This window comes from Pogona vitticeps, chromosome 3 (assembly GCF_051106095.1).
Source record: "Pogona vitticeps strain Pit_001003342236 chromosome 3, PviZW2.1, whole genome shotgun sequence".
NCBI classification, from domain to species: domain Eukaryota; kingdom Metazoa; phylum Chordata; class Lepidosauria; order Squamata; family Agamidae; genus Pogona; species Pogona vitticeps.
The window spans coordinates 7,246,240-7,266,771 of NC_135785.1; the positions used below are offsets into that span (position 1 = coordinate 7,246,240).

At 46.6% G+C, this 20,532-nt stretch overlaps 1 protein-coding gene across 24 annotated transcripts in view; it reads left to right on the plus strand.

The window, feature by feature from the left end:
- The window catches only part of EIF4G1 (eukaryotic translation initiation factor 4 gamma 1), an 87,848-nt gene that overhangs the window by 24,884 nt on the left and 42,432 nt on the right, over positions 1-20,532 (plus strand). For 6 of the 24 annotated variants that reach the window (XM_072996276.2, XM_072996275.2, XM_072996277.2 and 3 more), the window contains exons 3-8: positions 287-376; positions 824-856; positions 5,588-5,608; positions 6,943-7,116; positions 9,416-9,515; positions 17,962-18,062. In XM_072996276.2, the coding sequence (XP_072852377.2) occupies positions 287-376; positions 824-856; positions 5,588-5,608; positions 6,943-7,116; positions 9,416-9,515; positions 17,962-18,062 (519 nt within the window). Of the gene's footprint in view, positions 1-286; positions 377-823; positions 857-5,587; positions 5,609-6,942; positions 7,117-9,415; positions 9,516-14,857; positions 14,994-17,961; positions 18,063-20,532 lie in introns of those variants that run through there. The other 18 variants (XM_072996281.2, XM_072996280.2, XM_072996282.2 and 15 more) reach the window with 12 other exon arrangements.

Below are 20,532 nucleotides of genomic sequence, written 5' to 3' on the forward strand. Positions count from 1 at the left end.
CTGCAAGTGGGACTTCAGTTTGGCTGTTCTTTAGACTCCCTTAGCAGACTTCCATTTTGGGATGGATTTCCATTTGTAGATGGAGGCAAGTGCTTCTCTTAGGCTACTACTCCCATCATGCCTCACCACCTGCTTTTGTTATCCAAAAACTATCTGGTAGTTGCAGCCTGATGGTATAAGGAGTGCTGCCCTTTGCCCACTGTGTTAGTTAGACTGTAGTTGGGGGATGTCCATTGGGGCATCCACTGCAGCTGCTAATATGCTCCTCCTCTCTCCCCTTTCCTAGCAGGCAGCATTTCCTCCTGGCCAGACGACACCTGTGGTTTTTAACCCAGCGCAAGCTACCCAAATGAATACGCCTTCCCAGCCTCGACAGGTAAAGGGTGGGTGTGGCCAGCATTGCTCTGTTCTTGGGCCACGAGACCCTCTGGGGTGGCAGCCAGGTCTTCTCTCCTGCTAAACAGGTTCTTCTGTATCGCTTGTGGCTTGGGAGATTGCTGGGTACCAGGAGCCCTGCATGCCTGACTCAGTCTGCAGGAGCTGCTGATTCAGGAGTGCCTCTGCGGCGCAGGCAAGGTTGGGGTTTCGCTGTGGCTCAACCCCGTGGAGCCAGCTGCGAAGTCCGAGGTGTGGCGGCAATTACCGTGTCCTTGTTTTATATCCTGATCTTTCGCCAAGTGGGATCAGGATAAGAGAGGGCAGGTAGGGCGGCCACTCCAGGGAGTAATAAGGTATAAGGTGTGGGAGGTGGCAGTAACTGTCGGTGATGTTCTGCTCTTGTCTTCTTCCCCCGTCCCCAACCTGCTGCTTTTTCCTGTCTTAGTTTCCAGCAGGGCCTCGTGCTTTACATCAGCAGGTACTAACCTTTCTCTGCTCCCCTCACCGCATGCTGTATGCCATCCTGGGGGGGGTGGTGGTCAACCATATCAAGGATGTTGCTTGGACACTGTGGGGAACTGGCAGAAGGAATAAAGGCTAACCTGGCCCAAAGTAGGGAAAGACCTGAGAGCTGATGTAGTAGAGCTATTAAAAAGAGCAAGCCGTAGAGTCTCCTGTTTCCAACCTTGTGTTTGCTGGGAACCCCGTTTGGGGGTTTCCTGCCTCTTGCTTCCTCTCTGCAGTATGAATGTAATGATACCAGCCCACTTTACTGTGTGTGGATTAGTTGCAGGGGTTGTAGGAGATGCTGGAGACTTTATATATGCTACTCAGTACTAAGACTGGTGTTGTTCAAGAGATGATTCTGCTGGTTTCCCAGCCTTGTAATCTTAGAGATTCTGAATGGATCCAGTCAAAAGGTTTAAAAACAAAAGGGGAAGAAAATCCATGGTGCCGGCATTCAGGAGCCAGTTAGGAACCTCCATGTGACTGTGGATGAGACAGTTTGGCTGCGGTGTCCAAAGCACAGCATCCTCTCCCCTTCCCCTGTGACTTGCATGATGTCTGACTCATGAGGGCTGCTCCACTGCTTCATTCTTATGCCTGGAAGGTGCTCCTTCTGCCTGTCTTGCTTCCCCATTTGGTGTCACTCCCTCCCTTTCTATGGAACGAATTGCTTGGTGGTGCCTGGGGATGGTCTTGGAACCATTTCAGAGCCGAAACCTTGTTTTGCGCTCTCCCTTGTCATTGCCTTCTCTGTGTTGTCCTTTAGGGCTGGGGGGGGAGGGGTGTATGGACCTCAGCTTTGGCCTGCTCAGTGGAATTTGCATATTACCAGCATAACGACATGACCTTTGCAGATGAGATCCTCCTTTCTGCTGCTCCTAGATTTTTTTCTCTCTCTCTGCACCCTGTTGGCCTTTGACAGTCTCTCTGTCCTATCACCTGATCCACAAGGGATGCTCTGGCCGGTAGGGGAGAACAGAGAAAGTTTCACAGTGTTATCTTGGGATGTGTTGGGTTAGTTTGTCAGTGTTAACTTCAAGGAGAGCTGACCAAAGAGGCTGGAGTCCCTGGGACTGCACAGGGACACTGTATACTGCACTGTAGATCAGCCTCAGAAACTGTTTGGTGTAGAACACTGGTTCTTAACCTTGGGTTACTCAGGAGTTTTGGACTGCAACTCCCAGAAGCCTTCACCACCAACTGTGCTGGCTGGGGTTTCTGGGAGTTGCAGTTCAAAAACATCCAAGTAACAAAGGTTAAGAACCACTGGTGTAGAACCTTTATAAGGTATTAGCCTCCCCCAATCTATTTAGGCTTTTTCAAAATTCTTGGTTGTTCATATTTCCCCCCCCCCCCCCCACTTTCCCAAGAGACTTGGCCTCATTGCCAGATCAAACCTGCTGAGTCCTTGCTTGTAGGCGTGATGTAGTTGGAAGTCTGTGAGCCCATATTAGACCCCTTTTCTGTTAGCCCATGAAGTATCTTGGCGATGAGCAAGTCTCACCTCTGCGGTCAGTCTCGGCGTGTGACCTTAACAGAACCACTGTCTTTCAGGACCATCCTCCATGGAGTGGTGAGACTGGTCTGGAATATAACCAAGATCATCATTAATGATAGAATCATAGAATAGTGAAGTTGGAAGTGGACCTATAAGGCCATCAAGTCCAACCCTGTGTTCGATGCAGGAATACAAATCAAAAGATATCTGCCAAGTGGTTGTCTAATTTTCTCTTGAATGCCTCCAGTGTTGGAGCGCTTACCAACTCTCAAGGTAATTTGTTCCACTGTCGTACTGCTCTAACAGTTAGGAAGTTTTTCCTCCTCTTCAGTCAAAACCTGGCTTCCTGTAACTCGAGCCCGTTGTTGTGTGCCCGTTAATGTACAGCAGATATTTATTCAGAATAATTCTGCTTTTCACATTTTCCAAAATAATTCATTAGAACTGAATATTGCCAGTTACTGCTCCTGCCTTAGCTCCTTATTACCTGTGGTGTTTGTGTTATGCCTGTACGTGCAACATCTTAAGGAACCACAGAGCAAAGAGCAGTTGAGAGGTGGCTCAAATGGAGGCTGTTTGTGAGTCAAGGAATGGGTCAGATTCACCCCAGAGTTGTTATGGGTCATAACTTGACCAACTTAGCAAGAACCTAAGCCATTGTTTTTCACTGGCCATTGCTAGTGAAGCCCATGAAATGAATAGCTGAGTAAACTGTCCTGGTCACTGTAAGAAGAGGTGGTTGGACTCTGGTAGCTTACCATCATGCTAGGAATTTCCTCTTCCAGTATCACACCTCTTCTCTCTTGCTTTCCAGTTTCTCTGCCTCTGGATCTACATAGCACAGGCTTCTTCCTTCCTGAGACCTTCCATTGGTCTCAAATGGAACCCATAACCACTGTTGTTCCACAAGGCTGGGAAACCTTGGTTTAAGCCCTTCCGCTTGGCCAAGCCCTAGGACTTTCAGCTCCTTTGGGCTTCCGGCTGAACATTTAATTAACTTCTTTTATTTGTATCCTGTGTAAGTCAGCTACAAAGGGACCAAGCTTGGCCTTTCTTCTGGCAACTGTAAAGCAGAGCATGGAAGAGTTACCTTGTGGCTGGTAGTTGTGCTTTCTGGGAAATGAACTCTAAAGTCATAACATTCCCCAGCTCCCCTCCATTTGCCCTCCTCTAGGACACTGGGTCTGACTCTGCCTTCCTCACACACAAATGCTTCTCCCCTTCTTTGAGATTGTGCCCAAGCATCAGTGGCTTAAGAAGCCACACTGGTGGCCGGTGTTGGGTGGGTAACCGAAATGTGTTTCTTCTGTGGATGTGATTCCAGCAATGAAAGCTCATTTTAACCTTGCGGACTCTTAGCTCCATAACAGTTATATGTCTTCTTTATTCAAATATTTGTTAGGACAAGTACTCATAAAACACTCAATATGTACAGAGGAAAAGAATCTCATATTTAAATACAGTCTATGGCCGTTAACAACATGCAAGCCTTACATTATATAGTGTGTGGTTGGACTACAAATAGCCCTTCCATTTCAATATTGTATTTGGTGATCTTTGACAAGCTGTAGGCTTAATTAAAATAAACAGTTGCAAAGTTCCCTCCAGCTGTCAGTTTTTCCTGGCGCAAAGAGCACTTCACAAAGTTTTGGGTTTGCAAATAACGTATGAAGAGAGATGTAATCTATCTTGGGATTTGTGTAGGGACTAGAGGGTTGGGGTCCCCCCCCCCCACTTAGTATTATATATCTGAAGGAATTCTCATGCTGTCTGTTACTGTTGTGCAGCCATCTTAAAACATTCCCTTGTACCCAAACCAGTTTAAAACAGAAACGCTTTGGGTTCACCTTTCCTAACGTGGTCCTCAACCTTTCCCAACATGGTCCTCAACCTTTTTGGGGCTGCGGACTGGCTGGGGGGGGGACCGAGCTCCATGTGCGGGGGTGTGTGTGTCCATGAGCGTGACACAACCAGTGCAGGCGCGACATGGCCCCCACATGCATGCGGGGGCGGTGGAGATCCATATCCGCGGCCCAGCACCGGGCCATGGACCGGAGGTTGACGACCCCTGATCTAGAGGACTAGATTGAAGGGGGCTACTGTGGACAGCAAGAAATATCAACTAATATCTGAAATATTCCCTTTAATGTACACGACTGTGGTGATCGAGTAAGATTTGAAACAGTATAATAAATTTTGGATAGTTTTTTTAAATGTCTCCTGTTGCTTTTAAAAAAGGATAAATAGTCTTAAATATATTAAATGCATCCTTGGAGGTGAGCAAAAAGTCTAATTCAAAACAATGGAAAGGAATGTGTGTCTGTCTTAAAATGTATAATAAAACTTGGTCCTTGGAGAGATTTTATAGTACACCAGTATCTGTATAAACGTTCCCAGAGTTGTGATCCAGATTAAATAGTTAATGAAACTTGCCTCAGATGTAATGCAGCTGGTGTTACATCTTCCTTAGGTTTATTCGGTATTCAAATATAGTGTTTTGTGTGTGATGCTCACTACCGTGACATCGGAGTTTCTTGAGGCATTTTGTGAGTATGAGACTTGCAGTCTGCTTTTGCCTCCTCCTTCTCCAGAGAACATGTTGGTGACTTTCTGTGACTAAAGAGCAGAGTAGAAGACAGCAAAAGCTAAGGTGGGAGAAGGGTGATAGACGACTGTGAAGGTCATAGGTGAGTGGGTTGCCAGTGGAGGAAAGACAGAGCGGAGGAAGGAGCAAGGCTGAAGCAGGAGGTTGGAATGGACATCTCGAGGGTGATGCACAAGACCAGTTTTGGTGTAAGCAGCACGCGCGTGCCCCCACTCACAAAGCATTTTGCAGGAAGGTACAAGCATGGAGACTCACAGAGTTCCATAGAAACCTCTGAAGGCTGAGGGAAGGGCGTGAAAAAGTAACATCACTGTTTGTCCTGTCCAGAACATTGTCCTCGGATGCTTTGTTGGTTTAGAGGACTGCCTTCTGGTGCAATTCCCAGCCCATTCCATCCCTTTCCTGCCCTCTCTGCTTCCCCGCCTGCAATTCCAGCTTCTTTCTCACAAGGCTGCTGTTGCTGTTCTGCTCAGTGTTTTTCCATTCCCCTAGGGCCCTGGTACCTTGTCTTGGCTGTAGGTAACTTCTGTCTCTCTCTTTCTTTCCCCTCTCCCCCTTTTCTCCTTATGTGTGCGTTGTGCGTGTGTGCTTGCTAACAGGGAGGATTCAGGTCTCTTCAGGTAATACCTTTTCTATAACCCTACTCTGGTTGGGAACGGGAGGGTCTCAGCCCGAGTGTGAGTCACTTTGTGCCCTCTTGGCCCCTGTCCATAAGGCACTGCCAGCCGAAACTGCTGCTGTTTAGTCCTCAAGAAAACAACAGGCTTTGCCTGGGATATCTCTTATTCTTGCATCCATTTTCTGGTGAGGTTTGAGGGGCAGGAAGGTCCCTGAAATCGTTGCACACCATAAAGGTCATCTTCCGTGACCCAGGAGGAGGTGGGAGATTTCTTTACACATCTAGCAGCTTCTGGGCCATCCTCTTTCTCCTTTCTAAAAAGTGCTTCCTGAAGGGCTTGGCCTTGAGGGTTCCAGAGGAGGCTGCATTTTCATGTTTCCTCCCCCAGGATGTTGGGACTTGGAATGCCTGGAGACCTGAGTTCAAATTGCCACATGTCCACAAAATTTCACTGAAGGGGGTGGCTGTAGAAAACCTCTCCCGAAACATTTCACCTTCCTCTAAAACCCTACTGGGGTCACCATTAATCAGAAGTGACTTGATGGCATGCACTCAGAAAACAATCTGAAACTTGCACAACCTTGCCAGTTTCTATTAGACAGAGTCGCTTACACCACAGGGTTTTTTTGGGTGTGGGTGGGGGAGATGAGGATGAGACCCATTTGTTGTCCATGTAACTTCTGTTATGAATCTTTACTTCATGTTTGTGTTTGCATTTGTTCTATAGAATGAAACTTTTGTAATCCTGTGGGGCAGAGATTAGCTCCAGATTCAACTGAGCTGATTCTTTTCTCTTTTCCCTCCCCGATAAAACCAGTCAGATTTTCTGGCAAGAAGTGTAGGTGCTTTCCCCCCACGGTCTTCCCACCTTCCCAAAGTGGCCCTCCAAGTCAGCCAGCTGTTGTCTCGGATTATTGGAGAAGTTGGCACACGGATCATCCCACAAAACTGTCACCATGACCTACAGACCTTAGTACTTTTGTCTTTGGAAAGCCAGAACACAGGACACATATTGTCATGCAGAAATTTTCCATGCATCAGGGTTTTTTCACCCCTCGGCAGCCTTCTGGGCTTGAAACTTACTTTCTTCTAAAAACAAAGCCCAGGGTGCAGTTTACAGGGAACGTATTAGAGCGCACCGGTTTGCATTAGCAGTCCTGTTCTGTGTTTTCAGCCGAGGCGGATTCCTGCACGCAACCAATATAGCGTCTTGGGCAATTTGGGGAGGGAGGGGAGGCAGTGGGGCTGGCGAAGGGGGAAGCAGCTGTATCTCTGGAAAACTTCCGGCCAGGCCTTGCTAACCAAGCATGCCCCTCTCTCCTTTCTTTCTTGAAGCATTTCTACCAGAGCAGGGCCCAGCCTCCGACAAGTGCTTCCCGAGTGCAGAGTAATACGTCGGCTCGGCCTGGCCCACCCACTCATGTTTATCCAGCTGCTTCCCAGGTGATGATGATCCCCTCACAGATCTCCTACCCTGCTTCGCAAGGCGCCTACTACATCCCTGGACAGGTGAGGGCTGGATCAGGGGCTGAGGCCTTTGCAGATCTGGGGAGCTTTTCCTGCCTTCCCTAGCAAACAGGGCCACCTGGAAGTCTGCTTTTAGTTTGGTCTGCTGTAGCTTTTGGGGGTGGGCCACAGCCTTCCCTCCGTGTGCCCTTACTGTAAACTATGTACATACCTGCTGACTGCTAGCATCATAGCCACGGCTGCAGTGTTTCCTATGATTATCTGTTGAGGATTGCTCTGTGTGCTTTCCAGAGGTTGCCATGTTTCGTAGAACAAATTAAAGTAGATCAGTTGTAATCCTCCTTATTCATGTGCATACAAGACTTCCTTGCAGCCTTGTTTGCTGGAAATAAGAGTTGTTGGAGTTCCTAGGCATAGCTGAGAAACATCTATATGCTAGTGAGGAGTGACAGCAGATTTGAGATGTTTCCTGTATGATCTGAACGTGCTGCTCATAAGACCTAGGGAGGTAACAGAAGTGTCCATGTGCATGATTTTTTTAACCCCTTAATGGAACATGTAGACTACATTCCCAGAGGCTTGGGCTGTGCAAAGCATACTAAATATTCTACTCTGTGCTTCCTTGGCCATCCCAAACCAGTCTGAATCAAAAGCGTCATGAGCCTTTTCAGGGAAAGTCAAACGAGTGTAAACTTTGAGGAATCGTACCAGAGGAAAGGCTGATGGGTGCTGCATGGCTTCTCGCAGATTGTATTCTGTCCCTAGAAGGGGTGCTTTGAAAAATATACCTGGTTAATCTTGAAGCTCATGGGAGGATCATGGACCTCCTGTTAAGACCGATGTTAAGTTGGCCCAGGCCACTATATGGTGGACGTACTCCACATGGGCTGCAAAATTTAGAGTAATAAATGGTGAGCTCCTCTGTTTGTCCCAGAAGGGAAATACCTCATAGATTAGGCCTCCTGCAGTGTACGGGCTTGTCATTTAAAAAAGGTTCAGACTTACTTGGTTAAAATGATTAGGTGAGAATGATCAGTTTAACACTTCTGTTAATCTGGTTGCAGTTCTACTGTGTTGTACGTACTTCTTGATGTATCTCAAGAAGAGACGGGCATCAACTGAGGTTCAGCCTGGTTCGGCGTGGTCTCTGCGCAGGTGTTCTGCTGGTGCCCCATGCGATCCTCCTCCCAGCTCCTCTGTGTGGTCTTCTGCTGCTGAGTGGCTGGTCACCCAGAAGAGGTGGGAGAAAGAAGTATGTGGCACTTGCAGAACACTTGTGTGGGTACTGAACTGGACCGAACTGCAGTTTGTGCCCATCTCCAGTTAAAAGGCCTAGAGATCCTGTCCTGCATTTTGATTAGCCATAGGAACTTCATCAAGCTTCTGAAACACTCCTGCCTCTTCTCATGGCTACTTTTGCCCCATAATATAGCCAGAGAGAATAGAGGTATATACATCTCATGTATGCAAGCGGCATGGTCACAAAGCGGTGAGTGGGCCTTACCTTGCCTCTTGGGATGGTTGCGCAGCTCCAAGAAATGTCGGTCGCACAGCATGCTGGTGGAGTTTCGTGCTTCGAAAAAAGCGAGTACAGCCCAATGTCACCTGGTGGTGGCTACTTTTTAAGCTGTGGAGGAGAATCAAAAAGAATCCAAAACCCGATAAACTTCACAGGGTGGTTGTGAATATAAAAAAGAAGGTAGGAAGTATGGTGTACATTTCTTGAATCTCCTTAAAAGAAAGATGGGAGGGAAATGTGATTTAAAAAAAATAAAACGACTCAATTGAAAAGGATACTAAAAAGCTGTGGTTGGGAGAAGCCCCTTGTAATATTTCCTGTGCAAACCCATGCATTTGGGAGGGTTGACGTTAGCTTTAAGAGCAGCAACTTGAAAGTTTCCCTTACTTTCCTGGGCCCTGGTGGGAATGGAAGCCCAGGCTGCATATCCTCTCTCAGGTTGGTGTCTAGATGTGGGCAGAGTGTGGCCGTGGGCCACATGTATCCCCAAGCGGACTCTGTGTGGTCCATTACCTGCCCACCTCCATGTTTATTTTTCTCACAATAAGTGTATTTTGCCCTTTGGATGTCCCTTGGGGGTTTGATTTCCCATATACACCTAATCTTTCCCCATTCTTGCGCATGGTTTATGGCTTAGAAAGTGGCTATTGGACTGTCACTTCCTGTTCCTTTTCTTTTTTAAAAAAAGAGTCTTTCAAAGCCTTAAATAGAGGCCCCAGAGAGGTCTGAAGTGCTGCCACCCCACTCAAGTTACATTAATTCTTTAATCTTCCCACCATAATCTTCCAGTACTCACCTACTGTACTTTTCTTCCTGACCTAGGGACGTTCCACGTATGTTGTTCCGACACAGCAGTATCCTGTCCCGCCAGGTGCCCCCAGCTTTTATCCTGCAGCCAGCCCCACAGAATTCAGCACCTATGGTAAGGGATGAATGTGCGTCTGTAGTATGCAGTGTACAGTTTTTGCCTCTTTCAAAGCAGCCTCTGCTGAGATGCTAGGTTTGATTTTTCTGTGCGTGTATTCTCTGCAAACTGTCGCCTTCCCTAATGATCCACGCGTGGAGGGCTCCAGCTACATGGTCACACTGAGCCATGAGTATTTCAGAATAAACTTGAGAGGGTCCTCACTCCGGTGCTTCTTGCCTATGGAAATCTAGCATATGTTGTTGTCTTGTTAAAATACAATTCTTTTGTTGCTAAGAATGGGACTTTAAGAATTTCTAGACTCCTAGAATTCGCCATGTATTTCCTGCAGGCAAAATGCTGGGAGATGCAGCCAAAACATTAAAAGTCTACAGACCAGTTTCCTTACCTACATGGGTGCATAAGTCAGCATAACGCCTTTCAAAAACAAGGGATCTGTTCCAGTGCTCCCTGCAATTTGCCAGCATTCGTAGCAAGAGTAGTCTTGTTGACCATATGGCTTTACGTAGGTGCCTTCCAAAGTTAGGGACGTGGTGGCGCTGTGGGCTAAACCGCAGAAGCCTGTGCTGCAGGGTCAGAACACCAGCAGTCGTAAGATCGAATCCACGTGACGGAGTGAGCGCCCGTCGCTTGTCCCAGCTCCCGCCAACCTAGCGGTTCGAAAGCATGCAAATGCAAGTAGATAAATAGGAACCACCTTGGCGGGAAGGTAACAGCGTTCTGTGTCTAAGTCGCACTGGCCATGTGACCAGGGAAGATTGTCTTTGGACAAAATGCTGGCTCTATGGCTTGGAAACAGGGATGAGCACCGCCCCCTAGAGTTGAACACGACTGGACAAAAATTGTCAAGGGGAACCTTTACCTTACCTTCCAAAGTACTCTGTTGTTGCTATTTAGTCATTAAGTCATGTCCGACTCTTCGTGACCCCATGGACCAGAGCACACCATGCCTTCCTGTCTTCCACTGCCTCCCGGAGTTGTGTCAAATTCATGTTGGTCGCTTCAGTGACACTGTCCAACCATCTTGTCCTCTGTTATTCCCTTCTTCTCTTGCCTTCACACTTTCCCAACATCAGGGGTTTTTCCAGGGAATCTTCTCTTATTATGAGATGGCCAAAAGATTGGAGCCTCAGCTTCAGGCTTTGTCCTTCCAGTGAGCATTCAGGGTTAATTACCTTCAAAATGGATAGATTTGTTCTCTTTGCAGTCCAGGGGACTCTCAAGAGTCTCCTCCAGCACCACAGTTCAAAAGCATCAATTCTTCGGCGGTCGGCCTTTATGGTCCAGCTCTCACTTCCATACATTGCTACTGGAAAAACCATAGCTTTGACTATGCGGACCTTTGTCGGCAAAGTGTCTCCAAAGACCTATTCTTCCCAAAATCCTTGTGACTCCTTTGAAACCTTAAAAGGCTCTGTTTTTGTAATAAGAACCAAGGTGCTGAAGAGAACTCATGGAGATAGAGGAAGCTGGTGTGTGTCTCCCGGAATTCTGCTTGGAGAAATTCTTGGTGTTAGAATACAGAAAATCCAAAAGTTCTGTCCCCATTAGTTGCCTTGAGGACTGAAAACTTGGCCTTTCAACAAAAAAGTAATGAGTTCAAAAGATGCACTGGCAGAAACATGATCCCATGGTTTGTGACAAGACTGTAATTCATGCACGTTTCCAGACTATAAGGGTGGACAATACAGAGATCTGAGTCTCCTGGTGTGTCTGCACATGATACGAAGTAGATTTGCAAGGATTTCTGTCTCCTTGTTATTGTCAAAAGTAACAACAAAATGAATCCCAAGACCCAGATTGTTCTGCTGAAATATAGAAAGCTGAAGGCAATCAGAAATAATTTTTAAAAGAAGGGCGGTGAGCTCATTTTTCTTTTGATAAACAGTTCCTAGGCTCACAGTTTTTATTCTAAGTGTATGTCGTTTGCCCTGAGGGTCTCTTTTCATTTTAGTAAGTCTTGCAAGGTGGTGGAATCCTACAAAGTAGATCCTGAAAACCTGCCCTCCGTTTGGCTCCTCTAGACAGTAACACTCCCTGCCCCAGGTAGCTCCAGGGTTAGGGAGGGGGAGAAAGAGAGGGTGGGTAAACGGACCTGAGATTACAACTGGAAATCAAATTGCAAATAGGTGTGGGTTTCTTCCACTAGGAGTATCAGCAGGGAATAAGAACTAAAGTCTTTCAGAACAGAGTTACGAGGAAACGGAAAATAACTCTCCCTGTGTCAGTGTATCTGTCTATGTGCATATGCAAAAAGATACTGTGCTTCACCAAAAATAAGACAGGGTCTTATATTAATTTTTGCTCCAAAAATGCATTAGGGCTTATTTTCAGGGGATGTTTTATTTTTTCCATGTACAACAATCTACATTTATTCAAAAACAGTCATGTCGTGTTTTTCTGGTTGCTGCACAAGGGTGGACGGCGGGGTTTCACTTAGTGGGGCTTATTTTTGGGGTAGGGCTTATATTATGAGCATCCTTAAAAATCATACTAGGGCTTATTTTCAGGTTAGGTCTTATTTTCAGGGAAACGGTTTAGTTTTGTCAGTGTGAAAAGACTAGTGGAATTATCACAAGATTGGTCAATGAGTGCAGAGATTGTCCTGTTAGGTCTCATCATATGAACTTACTGGAAGCCGTGTCACAAGCTGCTCCGATTTATTCTCTGCTTGCTCATTCTGTTATGAGTAGCTGAGAATACCGGTCTACACTACAAGGCTGTTGTAAGGATTTCCACATGGGAAATGCTTTTGAACACTCAGAAGACTCTAGTAGCACTTAGTAGCACTTCATTCTTCATTTTGCTCCCATAGGGAAGTATTTGAATTCTTGAATGGTACCACATAAAGATTGCTCTCTCTCTCTCTCTCTCTCTCTCTCTCTCTCTCTCTCTCTCTCTCTCTCTCTCTCTCTCTGTGTGTGTGTGTGTGTGTGTGTGTGTGTGTGTGAGAGAGAGACAGACAGACAGACAGACAGACAGGCAGGCAGGCAGGCAGGCAGGCAGGCAGACAGACTCTCATATGAAAAACATATTTTATACAAAAAGCTAGAACAGCTTCCCAACCTGGCATTTTCCAGATGTTTTTGACTTTAGAACGCTTGACCCTAGCCAATATGGTCAGAAATTATGGGAATTGTTGTTGAGCATGCTTGGCAGAAGCAGGATAGGGAACCTGGCGCTACGTGGTTGATATCCTTTCCTTCAATAAAGTTCTTGAGGCCATGGCTGGACAGCTATCTGTTAAAGTTTCTGATTTTTTTTAAAACCAAAGAGGGAATTTCAGCAGATGTTTTATGAGGTTCTGCAACTTCAGAAAGAGAGATTCTTACAGAGCCTCTTCCTCACATGCTGGCTTTCTACATGCAGGAACTTCTTCATCTGGATGAGTGTCCAAAAATATGCCCCTCCGCCAACAGCAGTGAAATTCAAAATGCTACCACTTTATTCTGTATAAAGTGTAGAACTGAAGTCCGTGAAGTGTGTTTGGTATATATAAGCAGATGGAGCTCTTTTTCGTGCTGAAGACTGTTAATCTCAGTTACAACTAGCCTTGTCCTGTTTGTGTGACCATCCCTTCCCCTGGTCTTTGAGTGAATGGGTCTTTTTTCATTAAAAAGAGGAGTACTGCGGCAGAAAGAAGTGTGATTGTAAGGAGGAAAGGCGCCAGGAAAGGTTTGGCTGACAGACCTGTACCTGGATTGCACTGTCTCAGATTGCCAGTGAGGAGACTCTTGCCATAGAGTGTTCCTTTGTACAATAATTGGATAAATTAATTCCCTGCACAAGAGAAAGGGTTGTGCCAGGGGAGGAGGAGGATTGTAGCCTAACCTAGGTTTTTCTCTGGCATACTGTGTTTTTCTGTCTAGGTTTTTGGTAAGCTTTGTTGTATTTTGTTTGATGCAACGCCTTATATGCCTCTATACAACATAAGCATCTCAGCAAGCGCTAGTCGAGCGACTCTCTCTTCCTCTCTCTCTCTCTCTTTCTCATTGCCAATACTCCTTTGAGGGCTTTAATATACCTTCCCAGTACTGTAGCTCAGAATCTTGGCAAGTGGTCTTTGGTTCACTGCAGAGGTGAGATGATTAGAAAAATAGCAAGTAAAGGATAAATTTGGAGGGGGAAAGCCCAATAGGCAGAGTCAATGCAGGTTTCAATTAAACACAATTTTGCCAGACAGTGTATAACTGCAGATGCTCTAACCAGTGGCTCTCAAGCTCAGATCCCCGGATGTTCTTGGATGAAAACTCCCAGAAGCCTCCACCACTAGCTGTGCTGGCCAGGATTTCTGGGAGTTGTAGTCCAAGAACATCTGGGGACCCAAGGTTGGGAACCCCTGCTGTAAACTGAGCTTCCATCTTCTGCCTTTCTTGGCTTCGCTTTTCTGTCCAGTCACTTCCTTAGCCAGACTTCTCCTGCCCAAAGTTTTGGACGTTTGTTCTATCATCGCCTTGATTCTGGACTAAGGAATATTTTCCATTTACTGTTGGGGCTACAAGGCATGGAAATCCCTGGAAGCTTCAGAGTGTTGGTGTCTCATGCTGCACACCTCTAATATTACCCAAGGACTGCATCCTTCAGTACTTTTGAAATGTATCTGTTCTCAAAATATTGTTGGAAAATGATCCTGACTCACAAACAGACTGGATGTAAGTCTGTGCTGGCAGGAGACTTGGGAAACAATCTAGCAGGAACATCTTCCTGTGTCAGATTCCCTGAAAATAAATTGTGACGGTTTTTATTGCATTCCATCTCAATACGTATTTGTTTGTAGCACTTCTGGCCTTACTCTTGAGCTCAAGACAAGGCTTCCCACAGTGACTCACAATAAGAGACCAGGACCGTATGTGTTTAGGGAGACAAGAAACGCATCCTCTTCCCCTGGACCCCCCTCCTCTCGTCCCATATCTGGAGGGGACAGATCCAACTAGAGTTTAATGGATAACTACCTTGCTTGAGTTTATGTAGACTTTAGACCTGGCTGTTGTTCCAGCAGAGAAGCCAAGAGTGAGTTTGTTATTCACTTTGATATGATTTCCCCTTACGTGGAGTTTTCTGCACCGCCCTTTGTGGTGTTTAGGGAGGGACTGAATGGGTAGGCAGATGCATAGAATAGGAGATAACCTATCTCTGTGTGTATCACCCTGGCCCTGAATTATTCCTCTTGGGATCCTCATTCACTCCACTTATCCTAGATTTAATATTTCCCCAAAGCTCCTGAGTTGGCTGAGTTTTTTGGTCCTTCTCCTTCTCCTCTTCCCTTCCCCCTGCCCGCCCCACACGGAGCTCACATGCTCACTGAGGGCTCTTGCTATATTTAGCTTGGATCTGTCCCAGGCCGTGGCTTCTGCAGATTCAGAAATGTGAGCCGAGGCCTCCATCCCAACCTAGTCCTGCATGTCACCGTTCCGTTTCTTGACTGCTGCTGCGGAGGTGGCAGTAAAGCATCTGCTCACGACCCCTTTCAGAAAGGTAGGTGCCTTTGGCCTCTTCCGCGGAGGGCTGAATTGCAGCGGGTGGGCCCATCCTGGTCCACTCTAGTTGGATCGATCACCTCTTTGCCACGTTTCATATTGCTGGGCAGAGAGAGTGAGGGAGAGACTTCCGTGCTGAAGATCTCAAAATGGGGTCCATGCCTTAAACTGGAGACAGCGGCACAAACTCAGCCGTCCTCAATCTCCCTTCCTCTTTGGGCTGTGTTGACAGGAGAAGGGGGGAGCCTGGCCATCTTTTTCTCTCCTGTTTCCCAGCTCCTAAAGGCCCTCCAGTACACAGGAGGAGAGACAGTGATGTCACTTTCCATGATGAGGGCAAGCCTGTAAAGGCAGCTGCGTCATGCTGGCTTGCTGTCGTGTGGCTGCTGTTGCTGCTGCTGTGTTGGGGGTGGTTGTCAGTGTATGCACTGCACTCTCCACCCATAAAGTTTATTAGGCCAGATGATTCAGCACTGTCAGTATGCTGCCGCCATGCGCTGAGAACGGGTTGGACCAGTCAGTGCGGCTGTTTTCCTTTCTTCTTCTTTTTCCTTTTTTATGGTCTGACAAATGCAAAGAATCCATAAGCAGCGGAGTTGGGAGTTTATGGGTGTTGAATGTCCTGACTACAGACATAGGTCTAATAATGCCTAGTGGAGCTGAAAAATAGCCTCTGAATAGCCTGCACTGATTTTTATTTATTCTTGCCTGTACCTTTGCATCTCTTACACTAACCAGGGTGAGGGGTATGTGGCTGTCCAGATGTTGCTGTGCTGCCACACATTCCCTGCCCTTAGTTTAATAAAAGAGAGATGCAGAGATACAAGCAGTCTCCCATTATCACCGTTGGGCATGCAGGCTAAGACTGATGGGAGTTATAGCCTAACTGAATCCGGAAGGGCTGCATCTTCTCTTTTAAAATGTCTGAGTGATATACAGCAGGCGTTTCTTGGTCTAGGCACTTGTCCTCCATACCCCTTTGGCTGAGTCTGGCAGCATACTGTGCTGCTGGATCCTTCACACTCTTTCCCATTGTATCTTTACTTTTCAGACTTTTTGTTCTGTCAAGTGACTAGCAGTACCTGATGCAGCTTGGTTAGGCAGGCAGCCGCATCTACAGAAGACAGAGTCACAATGTTCTTCTGTGTTCTGTTCTGTTTGAGAAACCTGTGACTGCCAAGTTGCTTTACTGCTTGTTTCCCTGTGTGGCACAGTCCTAAGTTTGTTTCTGAGGGCAGGTCTCCTAAGTACATAGGAAAGGTGCAGTCTCTCCCTTCCTCAGCCTCATGCCTTCCAGATGTTTTGAATTAACAACTTCCATCAATCCTAAGTAGAGATGGGCACAAACCGCCAGTTCACTGGTTCGTGCTGGTTCATTTAGTTGCTGAACAGGTGTTTCGGGCTTCAAAGCCCTGCCTCCTCTGGCGAGGATTCACTCAGAGGCAGCAGCCTGGCTTCCCTGCCCCATCTCCTCCAGGTGCTGTCTCTTGAGTGGGCACCCACTGAAGGAGGCAGGACTGTGAAATGCTGAGCACCTGTTTGGCTGCTAAAGGAACCAGCACGAACCGCCCTACTGTGCCCGCCTCTATTCCTGAGCATTGACCATATTGGCTAGAGCTGATGAGGATTATGATCCGTAATATCTGGCACACGCTAGGTGGGGGAATGCTTGTGCCACAATAGGCAAGTTTTAAGATTGGAGTCAGGCACATACAGCCAACGTGCCTGAAACTTTGATAATATCCTCTTGGGAGTTAGAAATGTTCATCCAGGCTTGAATCCTTTGTTCTCTTTTTAGGTGCCATAGAATTATTTTGTCTAACAAGCTTTCTTTGACTATTTCCATAGAACAATAGTCTACAGCTGCCTAGAGTGGTCTGTTAGGCCAGATAGGCGGGGTATAAATCAAATAAACAAATAACTAATTAAATACAATCTACATTCCCCACAAAAGTGAGAGCCTACAACTCCCATCTGTTCCAGGCACTTTGAGCAATAGTTGGGGATGTTAAGGTGCTATAATGCAAAACTTCTGGCTGTTCGGGGAGGCTGTTATAGAGACTTTGATTCTTGACATGATTACCTCTGTGCACATTTCTAGAACTTCCCTTTTCTGTACCCCAGTTCTAGATTCTGTCTTGCAGAACCTTGGACAGGAGAATGATTTTTCAACTGTTAGTCCCATAGGTAGACTAAGAAAAAATGCCATGAATATTTGAAAGGAGATACAGCCATAAGACTCAAAGGTTGGCTGTATGAATGGATACCCAAAAGCAGATGAAGTCGTCTTTATCTTTTTCTGTCCCTGATTGTTTTATAATCATGGAAGAATATATGTTCTTCCTTGTCCTATTCATGAGGACAATTTGCAAGGGAAAGGAAGAAAAAGCTGAGAAGATGGGCCGTGGCATCCTGCCACACATCATTCCAGGTTGCAGCAATCGTATGCTCTGCCTTCCCTTCAAGCAAAGGAGGTTGCAGGTTTAGTTCACCGCAGCCGAAGCTCTTCGGTACTTTGATCTCAGTTGGGCAAGGGTGTCACAACCTCAAAATAGAGGTTGCCCCAGTTGGAGAAGTGGGGTGGCTTGGGGGCACCTGGCATCATGGAGAAAGAATGCTGAGGTGTTGCTTTTCTTTGAACCTGTTGGTCAGGTTCTTGATGTTTCTGACCAGGGCTAGAAGCCACGGTGCTACCCTTGGAGGCCTCTTGGCTCCTTTGACAATTGCTGCGGCACCCGCTGGGATAGTCTGTGCAAAGGGGGTGGTTGACCGGGGTGGTTTCCTGCTGGCTAAAATTATGTTTTCCCCACCGAAAGAGGTACTTGGATGTCCCATTTGGTGTCTGGGACTTACCTTTTAAGCTGGTACAACGATACCTAGAAGGGAGCGACCTGTGGATGAGGTGCCCCTTGTGATTCTAGGATTTGGCAGTATTTTGACTTTCTTTTTCTCCCTCTCCGCCCCAGCAGGTGCCTATTACCCAGCCCAGAGTGTGCAGCAGTTCCCAGCTGCCCAGGTCATGATGAATCAACAGCCACCAATCCCGCCAAAGCGAGAGCGCAAGACGGTAAGACTGAAGATTGGGGACTGGTTGCAGGGTGGGATTTTTTTAGGCTTCCATATTCACAGGTTCCTTTCTTTTCTTTTTTCCCCCTCCCCTCCTAGTTGATCAGTTGGTTCCCCCTCATGCACCCTGTCTAATTTTGTTTAACTTTATTCATTTTCAATTTATGTTGTATATATATGTAATACAGGAAAACAAGTAGGTGCTTGACACTGCCCTCCAGAATTCAAATATAATTGGTTCAACTCTTGTCTTTCTTGCTGTAGGTGGTAAGGAAATAATGTATAAATCAGTGTGCTTTTAGATGATGGTTAGGTCCAAAGTTTGCTTGCTGATGAGACTTCCTTACAGATTTACTCAAAAGTAAGCCCCACCAAGGTCAGTGAGATTTGATCTGACATTATTTTCCAAGTCAAAAGAGGCCTAGGTAGGTTGTGTCGTTTGTGAAAAATTAGATTGCCCCAAAACTCGGACTGATGCAGATGGAAGTTCAGGTAGCTTTTAATGTCACAGAGATGGAGGCTGAGTTGGATTTTCTAAGGATCCACTCCCGACAGTCTGGTTAGTACCTGGCAGGGATAGTAGCTCAGTCCGGAGGATGTGAGACCTCCAATAGAACACATTCTGGCTTGTATTGCTGCGGAAGTACTCCAGTTGGTCCCTTAAGGGAAGAGGCTGTTGCAGTCAGAATGCTTAATACCTTATTAGATACGCTGTGGACTGACTCCAAGCAGAATTTATTTATTATTTATTTTAAATATTTTTATATTCCGCCTTTCTCCTTAAAAAGAACCCAAGATGGTATTCATCATTAAAAAGACAATATTTAGAAGCTAAAAACAGTAGGTATACAAATATTTTGAAAGGTATGATATTAAACACGGTAATAAAATCAGTACTAAAACACAGTTAGAACAACAGAGCACAATAATCCATTTAACCTCCAGACCTCGCCCCCCAACCATCAGTTATTATGGGAAAGCCTGCCTGAAGAGGAGGAAGGTCTTTGCATGCCTGCGGAAGGAGAGCAAAGATGGGGCCAGCCTGGCTTCCAGGGGGAGGGGGTTCTAAAGTCTGGGATCAGCAACAGAGAAGGCCCTCTCCTGTGTCCCCCACCAGATACACCTTTGAAGGTGGTTGGACTGAGAGAAAGGCCTCCCCTGAAGATCTTAGCACTTGAGCAGGTTCATAATGGGAGACCCGGTCCTTGAGAGAGCTTGCATCCAAACAGTTTAGGGCTTCATAGGTTAAAACCAGCACTTTGAATTGCGCCTGTAAATGGATCAGCTGCCAGTGGAGGAGACAGCAACTTCCTGAGAGCATGCCGGGAAGCTATTCCATTTGCTCTTAGAACTTGGCTCCCTAATCCCACATGTGTGTGAGTTTGCTATGGGTTTTATGGGTAAGAAGAAAGTATTCTGCATGTGCTCAGAGGCACTTGGTTGCTTTATGTGTTGTATGGACTTAGTTTCTACCATTGACAATAGGTTTCAAGGCCCAGTCCTGGTACATGTTAGTTTCTGTTGATCTTCTCTCCCTACCCAACCTAAAACTAAGAGAGACGCAGGGACATTTTTTTCTCCATTTGTCTTGACAACAGTCTCCCTCCCTAGAGGTCAGATCCACCTGGCACCTAAAACACACACAACTGTTTTTAAGTCATGTTTCCTCTCACTGTGTTGAGCCGTTGGCTCCCAGAATCTGCCTACTGGCAGTGCTTGCTAGGGCTTCAACCGTGGATGTCCAACAGACCTGTAGGGCCGAAGCTCAAGAACTGCAAGTTTAGAAACTGCTCTTGTGCGTTTAATTCTTTCCAGGTGCCTTGATACAAAGAGCTTATGGCTTCCGTCCCCAGCGTGGAACTCCTCCTTGGAATCGCTGGGCATTTCTTAACCTTGCGATACCCATTCCCTGGTCAGAGCAGAGAGCAGTGATGATGTTCCTAGTGGTGTGGCAGATTTTTTAAAAATATCCATAACCAGCTTCTCTCCTTGCCTTGATGGAAGATTTTGTAGGTGGGTTTGGAAGGACAGGAGGAGGAGGGGGAGGTCCACCTCCGCCTGCGTTTGTGTAATCGCTGGCTGAAGAGTGTGTGGCAGGAGAGGGGGGTCAGAGTTCAGCCAGGTAGAAGAGTCCGGAATGTGGCTCTACAGAGCAGTACAGTTTGCAAGTGGGCGGAAAGAGCCGGTGTGTATACGCATGCCCATAGGGAGTCTGGGCCCGATTTCTGTTGTGGGATGAAAACAGCTCCTGCAGGATCCTATTCGGCACCTGTGAGGAAGGACCAGGTGAGATTAGTTGACATTTTACGTTTCTGCTTTCAAAGGACAGATCTTGGAACGCCTTTTAGGGGGAGGGCTTTATTTCAAGGCTGTTGCCTGCACTTCCAGCTCCCTTATCTTAATCTCTGTGGCTGGGACAAGCAACAGGGTTCTGTCACTAGTGCCGCTCTCAGCATGGAACGTGCATCCAG